The sequence below is a fragment of the Lissotriton vulgaris genome, chromosome 1_1 (genome assembly GCF_964263255.1).
Source record: "Lissotriton vulgaris chromosome 1_1, aLisVul1.2, whole genome shotgun sequence".
In the NCBI taxonomy this organism is placed as follows: Eukaryota; Metazoa; Chordata; class Amphibia; order Caudata; family Salamandridae; genus Lissotriton; species Lissotriton vulgaris.
In genome coordinates this window covers 1,350,675,461-1,350,686,667 of record NC_141685.1, presented here as the reverse complement: position 1 = coordinate 1,350,686,667, position 11,207 = coordinate 1,350,675,461, and the positions used below count along the sequence as shown (strand labels likewise).

General features: G+C 42.8%; 1 protein-coding gene across 2 annotated transcripts in view; it reads right to left on the bottom strand.

Annotated features, from left to right (window-relative positions):
- Window positions 1-813: 813 nt before the first annotated feature.
- LOC147749151 (zinc finger E-box-binding homeobox 1-like) overlaps window positions 814-11,207 on the bottom strand; it is a 380,330-nt gene continuing 369,936 nt past the window's right edge. For both annotated transcript variants that reach the window (XM_086966617.1, XM_086966619.1), the window contains one exon: window positions 814-10,636. In XM_086966617.1, the coding sequence (XP_086822743.1) occupies window positions 10,239-10,636 (398 nt within the window). In that variant the 3' untranslated portion in view covers window positions 814-10,238. The remainder of the gene's footprint in view (window positions 10,637-11,207) is intronic.

Here is an 11,207-nt window from a genome sequence, read left to right as displayed (position 1 = left end):
TAAAACCAAGTAGCAATCGTCCTGATATACAGGGAGTGTTCTCCCACTTCTTGGGCACTGCTGTTCTTTTTCCCTTTCCAGGTCCACTTTATGCTGCATGACAGACTTGGGCAAGGAAAACAGTGGCGGTTGCTCCATGCCAATCACTTTGATCTAGTGGCTCTGTGAAGGATAGGTTGGAAAATCAATTTTGACAATTCTGTCAGAAACCCTACAGTTCCCGCATTTCAAAAAGTGGTTGTGGAACTACACTTCTGACAGGGTGAGAGCAATGCCAGTTTGTGAGGCTGCTCCTCTCCCTGCAAACTTTAATTGAGACGCTGAGAGTGTTATCTACATTTTGGTAGAAGTGAAAATTGCACTGATTTTTGAAGTAAGTGTTACATTTATATTTCACATTCCCACTACGTAGTGATAGGAAATTGCAGTGGTGAATTCTCCTCCAGAATGTGCACGTCTTTCCAAAATTTAACAACTTTGCTTTATCACACATTTTTAAATCATTCTTAAGGTTACTGAAGCCGGCTATCAGTAACCTTTCCCATTTCATCCAATACCCAGCCAGGAGACGTGCATTAAATGTTCCCATATGTTACTGGCTGGAGTTTGGGGCTATGCAGTGTGCAGAAGACATGCATGGTAGATTAGTTTTCATATAACTCTGTAATCCAAAGCACAGTGCATGAGAACTTTCGTATTCAAATGTCTCTCAATCAACATTGGTCCTAAGTGTCAAGACATTTAAATCCATGGCCTGTACCTCAAACCTGCCCCCACGTGTAAGACAGAAATTAAGGACAATAAAACACAGTCTCCTGGTGCAAAATGCTTTATTAACAGTGAATGACAAGTTTCTGGCAGAAGCCATAAAAGCATATATATATATTTTATTACAATATATAAAAGAAAACCAGGTTGGACCAAAGTGCTTTTTTATTTATATTTAGAAAAAATAGCCACTTGACGCTGCACTACAAGTGCGTGCCAGATTTAAGAATGCATACGAAAATGTGTCATAGTGTAATGTTAAAATCACATCAGAATTGTAAACAACTGTGATTTACACACGTCCATGCGGAAGGCAATCATTTCAGTCGAATGCTAACAGGTTGCCAACCAGTCAAATTTCCAGAAATATATTATTTATTTAGAATATCTTTGTCCAGCTGTATGTCACCAAGGTTACTTCGACGACGAGCAACTGGTTGATTGCGATCGTGTGAAATGAGTTTTGTCATTGGTTTTGTTGGAGTCTTCTTTTTCCAGAATCACCACCTCCTGGCTCCTCCACCTAATCCGAAGTGTAACCTGCTGCAGTTCGAGCAGCACTTGCACAGGAAACAGGAAACAAACTACTCCGACTTCTTTCCTACACAAATACTGGGGTTCAAGCTTAACACAGACACGGTGCAGTGAATGTGACAAAAAAGGACAAGCCTTCTAATCCTAGTTTCTCACAAGTACTTGGTGTGATCTTACGTGTGTATTAGAAGCCGCACTGATGAGAGTCTGATAGACAGGAGAGCATTCAAACCACAGCTTACAACCCGCCCCATGCACAATCTGAGCTAGTGCTGCAGATAAATTCAAAGATGGGACTCACTTCGCAAGAGGTGGCCTCCAGAACTTAACACATTAGGGCAGAGGTGACCTCCAGAACTCAACACTATGGAGCAGAGATGACCACAAGAACTTAACACATTAGGGCAGAGTCGCCCTCCAGAACTCAACACTTTAGAGCAGAGATGACCACAAGAACTTAACACATTAGGGTAGAGTCGCCCTCCAGAACTCAACACTTTAGGGCAGAGAGGTGACCTCCAGAACTCAACACTTTAAGGCAGAGAGGTGACCTCCAGAACTCAACACATTAGGGCAGAGGTGGCCTCAATAACTTAACACATTAGGGCAGAGGTGACTTCCAGAACTCAATACTTTAGGGCAGAGAGATGACCTCCAGAACTCAACACATTAGGGCAGAGGTGACCTCCAGAACTCAACACAAGGCAGAGGTGACCTCCAGAACTCAATACTTTAGGGCAGAGGTGACCTCCAGAACTCAACACATTAGGGCAGAAGTGACCTCCAGAACTCAACACATTAGGGCAGAGGTGACCTCCAGAACTCAACACATTTGGGCTCCAGAACTCAACACATTAGGGCAGAGGTGACCTCCAGAACTCAACACACTAGGGTAGAGGTGACCTCCAGAACTCAACACACTAGGGCATAGGTGACCTCCAGAACTGGACTTGGCACGCCTGCGAAGTCCAATAAAATTGGACTTGACTTCACATGAAGACACGAGAACTGTACCCAACACTCCATATGTGGCCGTACCTGGGAGTCATAACAAAGCCACAGTTTTTCTAGGTTATAATGCTCCATTTGAACCCTGGCATTCCTCTTGCTCTCTGTGGCCTTGGCTTAATGTTTGCCTGCTTAGGCTCTCGTTGTGAGTGGCCCAATGTTAGGGGGCATTAACAGGGCACCTCAGAGTATCAGCAGGCGTAGGTCACCTTTTAACAGCGCATCACAAGTTGATCCCCTGTAGTTTGTTTCTGTTGTTGGGGGAAACCCGCAGATATTGGTGTTTCCACACTGATTCCCACGTGAAGCTGTAATCTGGGAGATTTTATTGATGACAAAATCTCCAGGCGCAGCCTGGACAATTGTTCTCAGTAAAAATGTATGATTACCCGAACCAGGAACACTGGGTGCAGTAGCACCACACCATGATTAATCTTGTTTTGGCTATTTGAAACCAAAATAGGATTACAGGTAATGACATCATAAGGGACTTTGAGGTGCTTCAGTATAAGACCTCCAAGACACTTAAGGAACTCCTGCCTTTGCAATAATCGTCCTATGCTCGTTGAGGAAGATTACATTGCATCTTTCTGTGCTGTATCTGTTCTGTAAGGGAAGCTTGCACAGTCTCTGCACAGGCTTTACCTGTTTGTGGGAAGGAAGCTGTCATTGTTTATGTCTGCATTATACGGAGCTGACGGGTGTGTGTTTGTGAAAATCTTGCACTGTTGATACTCATACTGTATCATTTCTGTGTATGCAGTTCTCATGCATACGTGGTACCTACTGTGTGTTTTCTAATGAATCTTGAGAAAAACTTTCCACTGTACCACAACGAAAATGATTTGCATTATCAACGCTTGATATACTACTGATCAGCAATGTTGATGTTTCCCTGGTAGGGAATGTAGGCCCACCAAGTTTTACTGCTAAGTAATATCATGTGGTTTCAACCTTGCTAGCTAATTTAATGTGTTGTGTATAGTGTAGCACTTCAATTTGCATTGCTTTTAGGCGCTTTTACAAACCAGTAGAAGGCCATTTGGCATACTTAGAAACACCTAGGTGAAGTTTGCCTTCCTTTGGATACATAAGAAATATTGGGGCATATTACCAAGGGCATTATCGCCGCTTTAGCGGGAATTTTTCCTGCTAAAGCGGCGATAATTGTATCGCCCTATTACCTAGCTGTCGCTAATACCAGTTAGCGACAGCTAGTAGGAGATAGCGGGCATTTAGGTGCCCACTTTGCATGTCGGCGATAATTATCGCTAATGACATGCAAAGTGGGCATGCCAAGATGTTAGCGACTGGAAACAGTCGCTAACATCTCTATCTCCTATTACCAACTTTCGGAAATAATCGCGCTAAGCGCGATTATCTCCAAAAGCTAACGCCTGCCCAGAGCTGTTCTTAGCCATGTTATCCAATGGTAGGTGGATAACATGGCTAGGAGCATTTGCTCGGTAATCCATTAATATCGCTGACTTTACAGCGATATTCATGCATTTCGGCCGATTTTTATCGCTTAGAAGATAAACCTTGATAATAGCAAGGCTCCTAAGCGATAAAAATCGGCAGAGCTCGGCGATAATAATATTGCCTCTAAACCAACATAGCGATAATCATCGCTAGTTGTTGGTAATATGCCCCATTGACCCTTTATCACTTTAACAAGTACCTTTTTATACCGGGTCATCTCACTGTCCAGTTTAGGGACATGGATTCAGAGGCTTCCACTGTACGGCATGCTCAGATTTTGAAACGTGGGCCATTGAGGTGGAGAGGAAGTCATGGTACAGTTCATATAATAATTTTCTAATTCTGGCGATTGGCAAAATAGAAACTTGTGCATGAGGCTTAACAAAAAAAGAAGTAAATCTGTACCCATAGAAATACTCCTTGAATGGATACAACCATACTACATTAAGGAATTCACAAATAATTGGCAATAGTAGACTTGGAAAGCTGCGCCAGTCTCGGGTTTTCCGTCATAATACTGGCAATCAAACACCCAAATGTTGATGGGACAAAGGTAGCAAACAGTCTAACCACTAGCAATCGCTTGGTGTAGTGTCCTAACCCATTGTTTATCGCCCACTGTTCCACCCTGGACAGAGGCCCACCTAATGCACATCAGTATTGATCTCGTTCCTCATGGGACCAGTCCACCCCGAGTCTTGGTCATCTCACCCCTCCACCCTGCAGTCCACTGCAGTTTCAGTTGAGAAATTTAAGTTTCACTCCTCCCAAATCTCACTTTGTTACAGCCATGGTTCTGGGTTACAGGGTAAAGATACTAACAATATGAAACTAATTCTACACATAGACCGTTCTAAGAACAGTTTCACTTGAATGCTAATAAATCTTTGACACAGCAGACAGTGCGGCTTTCCTAGTTGCTTGCGGTGTGACCAGTCATTAGTACCACATAATGTCCATATCAGTAGTAGTCATAAGGTAGCCGTGTCTGCCAAGCCTTACTGTAAAGGGTTTCTCTAAATGTGTGACTCTTCAAGCTCAGAGATCAAGTTTTTTAAAGAATTATAAATGAAGCCCTTTGAAGAAGAGACCATTTACTCAGTAAAACAGACCAGAGCCCTCTGCGTGATGTGCTTTTAATTCATAATTTGGATAAAATGTGCAGAGCTGTCTATTGTCACACAAATTTCTCTCTGCTCCTAAGTTGAAGAGGTTATGAAAAACGTTGATAAACCGAGAGTGGAAACCGATTTATATTACGGTTTGGGAAATTTAAAAAAGTATCTGAAAGAAAATCAGTTATTTTGAAAGTTCAGCAACAGACTATAGAGTTAGATACGAGATTGTATATCTCGGTTTGAGTCCTGCAAGTACATTCTTGAATCAAACACCGCAGAATAGTGCGTCAAGTATTTGTTGATATTACCCAAGCATCTGTTCGGGTTATAAAACAAACAATGCGCCTGCTGCAATTCGGTGCTGCTGCGAAAATGCCATTGACCGTTGGCCTGCAATTACTCACAGGTGAGAGCCCAGCTGCACGTTGAGTAATCCCGGCCAGAGAGCGCCGCCCTGTACATTCTGCGCGAGGAGGAGGGCGGGCTCCTAGGAACAGCTGATACACCGCCGGGTGGGGCGTCTCCCAGGCTGGTGACTCCACATCTGGAGACTAGAGATGTTTTCTTTGGGAATGTACATGGCAAGGAGATTGTGGTTGTCTCCTCTTCTATAAACTTATGCTGAGAAGCCAACTAGCCAACAGTGAAGCGCGAAGTTTTCATGGCAGAGCTGCAAGGACATCGATTCCCCAAAATGCAAGGGACAGTGGAAGTGACATCACTCACCGCTTTACCCACAGAGACGTCACCGGGTTGTCCTCTTGTGCCACTCTTAGCATCTCTGATAGGGTGACCAGGCGTCCCGGATTTGCCAAGACGGACCCCGTTTTTCACCAGCTGTCCGGGCAGATGTAAAGAAATGTAGCTCATTTCCCGGTTTTTGGTCGACTGGTCGACTAGAAAGGTGGTGTTTTTAATGTATTACAAAGCGAGCATAGTTAGCAGTTGTTCCAAGTGAGCAATTTAATTCACAGGGAAGCTACTTGGTTTAAACATTACATCTTATATATGTTCTTACTGCCTGTTTTGTAATTCTGGTCACCCTATCTCAGAGGCTTCTTTCTTTATGCTGAAAGGCTAGGACAATGGCAAGGAGTGAATTCTGCTCGTCCCTGCCATTCCTGAGGCACTAAAAAGGGAGCCACTGGTGGTACCCTGGCTACGCCTAATTGACATCTACCCAGGGCTGTAAATTGGCTGTCACGGCTAATGCCGAATCAGAAACAAAAGGGGTTTCAGCCCTGTTCTTAAGTTCCCATCTACCCACTACTGTTTGGAAGGCTATCTTTTTTAAGCGTTCAAGGCTGGAGGTCTCTGTTTGTTGTGCATATGCAGGTAAACTGGAATTATGCTGTAGGAAAGGGCCAAATTACAGGGTAGGGTTGAATAAATTATGTGGCAAGAAAAGGAAAATGATGCGACGTACTACAGCACATTTTTAAATAGCATTACTTCATTATTTTGTACTTTTTACACTTGTTAACACCTGAGTATTGTGTGTAATTTGTTAGTTCCATTTTAATACCCAAATATAGCAATAAGTAACAGAGAGTGACCAGTCAAACTTTACAAAAGGCCTGCCACTGCGTGGTATTACGTACTGCTGCGTTTTTAGTAACTTTTGAACCATTTGAGCTAGAAACAATTTGTTTTTGTTAAAATCAGCAGATTATGCAGCAGATAAAGGATTATGTGGCAAATACAGTAAATCTATAATAATGCACAAATAGCTACATAATCACATAATTTCAAGTGGCCCTGCATATGTGGTACTACACCTTTCATCTTTTCTTCCCCAAAGACATAATTTCCCTCTTGTAAGCAGACAGTGTAAATGCCCTGAAAAGGGGAGAATTTAACAATAGGGCAACATATGAAGGAAGTGTATTGCGAATGCTGAGTGACTTTTCACACAGCTTTAATGTTTACGACTTGATTAATTTACAGCAAAAGTGAATGAAGCCCCAGTCTGATGCATCTCCCCGTACAAGTTGTGTTTTGTTGAGTGACCATGCCGCAGTAGGGTGTTGTTGAGGATAGGAAAATTGTACACATACACATGGCTGCCCTGGTCGCATATTTGAGCTGTCTGAGCATGCCAGCTTTAGTCCCTCTGAGTTGTGTATTCTTTCATTACTTTCTAACCATGAAAATGTGAGTTTGCCTTCACCAGTCCACCTCTTGTCCCCATATCTTCAGCTAAACATGCTTGAAAAAATGGAAACATTGAATTGATTCTATCACTAGCGCAACCATTCTCAGTATATAGTCTCCATATATTTCAGGGCTAGTAATCAAACACATTTCTACCAACGGGCCCCATATTAGTGCTAGGTTTTAGGCCAACAGCACTTTGGGTCCTGTCACTCCTGTGACCTGTCGGCCGGTCATCAAAATAAAAAAGTGAGACTACAATTGCCACAGTCACCAGGTAGCAAAATAAAACTGACTTGTGTGTCAGGACCGTACGAAGTTGATCTTCATGACAAAAGGCCACTCTAAGTAGTCTTTCCCCCATTGCACGTGTGTTTTGTAATGCTGTAGATTTTTGTCAAAATCTTATGTCACGTTGCTTCTTACAGAAGACTTGCCATAAGTAGGCATCACCCAAGAAAACATGTCTCCATGCATGTCAAAAGTGGCGGTCTCAAAGTAAAATATCAGGAAAGGCTTTGATCAAAACTGTTTGTGTTAACTTTCATCTTCGTTGGATCAAAAAGAGGACTAGAAAAAGTTAAATCAAAGTAAAATATATCTGGGATATTTGTACTCCGTGGACCCCAGACTACAGTTCACAGTCTTTAGGCCTCACGTACCTGTATACAGATGAAGGTTGAAATTAGAGTTTGGGGTACCATTATCAGATTGTGGGGCAACAAAGATACTTAGCTAGTTGAGGCAGCTCTCACCTAGTGTGTCCTTAAAATGAATCACTACTTAATAAAAGCCAATTTGGTGATCTTTTGTTAAGAATTGTATGCTTTTTGGTTACTTCTTCGTGTTTGACTGCAGGGAAACTGAGAATGTTATGGTATTAGTATTTTATATGTAGAGCCTCCTACCCCTTACGAGGTATTCAATGGTGTCAGCTGTAGGGAATAACTAGCATGGGCATAGGATTTAAGATTGCCTTAGAGTCAGCAACAGAACAGAATGCAAAACAGTCAGCTTTGAGATTCTTCCTCTAAATCTCTAGTGGTTAAAAGTGAACTTCAATTTACAACTGAGCTTCTGCCCTTGCTGGTGCAATATGTAAAGCTCAACAGGGGTCTTTGAAATGGAACACAGCAGAGTGGGCAGATAATGAGACTGAACAATGAAATACGCCATTTGCATAGGTAATACGCAGCGAGTGGCAAAGGACCGCAACACTCTGAAAAGAAACCCACATAAAGGTTTTTTTCCCAAAGTGCGGCAAAGATTGAACTTGGACTTCTCCTGAGGATTAATGGCTCTTGTTCAAAACAGGAACCTGCTGGCCAAATTACTCCAGTATGGCTTATGCTCCTGCACTGCTTTCTTTTCGAAGAATTACACTTGACGAAAATGCTAATGATCAACACTTAGGACAATAAAAAATATAAACTTGGACGTGAAGTGTCAATAATTAAAATGAATACAAACAATACTGACAATAATATTTGCAATAATACTAAGCGGCTTCAACCTGTTCTGTGTATTCAATCCGTCATAACCGCATACGTCATAATTAGTGGAGGGAGCATGATAGTCAATGTAAAAGCTTTTCAAGGGAGTTAGGGAAAAACCTAATGTCCCTCCGTGTATCTGTGAGAAATCTGTTAGTGGGTTGGATGCTTTGAGACTTTTGCTAATTGGCACTATGCCATGTAGCAGCTTCCACAAAACATCTGCAACCGGATGTAAACACAGTCACTTTGTGCACATATTAAATAAGAATGTGCTCTTTTTACACATAACACATCTGAAAATTAGCAATAATATGCAGTTTTGCTCACTGCTCCATGTGCACTTTTGCACCTTTTCCTCACAGTCAGTTTTCTTTGCGGTTCGGAGTCTGGTGGTGTAACCAGGGAGCGCGTATGGATGCTTTACTGCAAGGAGTAAAATAGCCCTTTAAAACGAACAGCAACCACGGGAATCAGCCCTAACGTTATTTACAAACAAGTGCTTACGGGATGCGATAATGTAATTGCTTCATCTCTCCCATACCATCCTCCAGGTCGAAAATAAAATAAAGGAACTAGAGCTTAAAAGGCAGTAGGGCACACCAGTCACCAGTTAAAAGTTATTGTAGTATTTTGTACATTAGTTATAGATATGAAATAGCGGGTCCCAGGATCATCCAGTAGTAGGCTCATGTAGGCACATTCATGCCAGGCAACAGGAGACCATCTGATCGAAAACAGTAATAGAATATTTGGTTGGTCACTTGAGTTTCCTTAAGTTCCCTGGTGCTTTGCTTGGGCATCCTGGCACTTCTAGTGGTCTTCCGCCTCAAGCAAATGCTGTTTCCAAAGCCTGAAGAGCAGAGGTGACTGCTATGCCCACCATGCAGATATTGTGCCTTACTGACTGCATTTGGAGTGGTCATGAGGAATAACAAATATTGCTTTTGCAGTTATACTTCACCAAGTTTTCAATGCCGGGTAACTTGTGTCTACTCCGTGATATGTCCCCTTGTTTCATGCTGTGCATTTCCTGGACTGAAGTAAGTGGATGACACAAAGTCCTTTCCCCTAAGACAGAATTGCAGTTTGTAAGTGTTTTTTATAGTGGTGTCAGAAATCTGTAAAAATAAAACCAGTGCAAGCTCAGATTCGCAGTTCAGCCATCATATTAGCAGGGATAGAAGGTCATGGGCGGTGCCACTAACAGGGCCTCCACCCGAATTGTACGCTAGTGGTGTTTGTATGCTTTCTTCTTGTAAAAACCATTAAAGGAGACTTATATGTGCATTTTCCCGAAATTTAAGTTCATGAGATCAAAGATCAGGTACATGATGGATCCACTAGATGTTCATCCCGAGGAACCTGTACCTGAACACCATTTTGTCATGTACTGCTGTTTGGTGTCATAATTTTATCGGTCTGTGCAACTGATCCATCAGCTATAATGCGCCATAATGAAGTTGACTTGGTCCGCCAAAATTTCAAGAGTGAAGATCAAAGCTTCCTTCAAAGGACCTCCTGAGTCACGGTCTGTGTCTTCCTAAGAATAAATACCTCCTTGGATTGTTAACTTGTTTGCACCCACATCTGTGGCCTAAATGTCTTACTTGCAGCATGCAGTATGCACGTTCTAGCCTGGACATATAGGGAAAACAAGAAACCTAAGTGGTCTGACATTTCATGGCACCATGTTCGGAAGAAGCTCTTGGCCAGGCCGTTTTGCATAGTTGGCATTGACGGTTACCTCATTTTCATAGTTGTGGCAGGGGTGTGGCAGTTGAGGATCAACCAGGCTGCTCCCTAATACTCTGGTGGGACTGGGGGATCTCTCAGGGCTCTCTTCCACACTCCGTGGGTTCCCCAGGGGTTCCTCTAGGAACTCGCTGGCATCGTCTTTTCTGCAGTAGGCATAGCGGTGGTTCATGTGCTGTGAGTAGGACCCTGAGTGTGAGAACCGCTTGCCACACTTGTTGCATTGGTACGGCTTCTCCCCTGAGTGAAGCCTTGAGTGCTCGATGAGGTGGTGTTTGTGCTTGAAGGCTTTCTGGCAGATCTCACACTGATGCGGCCTCTTCCCTGTGAAGAGAAGCAAAGACATTTTATGAGGGGTTGCTGCACTGATGACATCACACTCAGAATTCATATTGGAAACGGACATCAGACTTCCTGCACGGACTGATAAAAAGTGTACGCTTATAGGGGCATATGTATGAAGCCTTTTTCTCGTTCACAAGCAGGCGGATTCTCAGAATCGGCCCGTTTGCGAACGGGAAAAACCCTTTTGGGATGTATCATCCCAAAAGGCTCTCGCACAATAGGGAATCACAAAATTTGCGATTCCTTATTCTGTAAATGCATTTAAGGAATCGCAAATTGCCATTCCTTAAATGCACTTAAGGAAGCAAACAAGTTGTGCGATTTCTTTGAAAAATGTACTTTTTTGCATTTTTCAAAGTGCCATGTGGCGCACATACGTGCCTTTAGGGCATGTATGTGCGCAACATGTGCACACATGCTTATTTCAGGGGTGCAACAGAGTGTCCTTTTGACACCTTTGCACACTTGAAATTGCATTCACAATTTGCGAGTACCTTATGGGTACTCTTAAATTGCGAATGTCTTCCCATTCATTCCCATAGGAATGAAT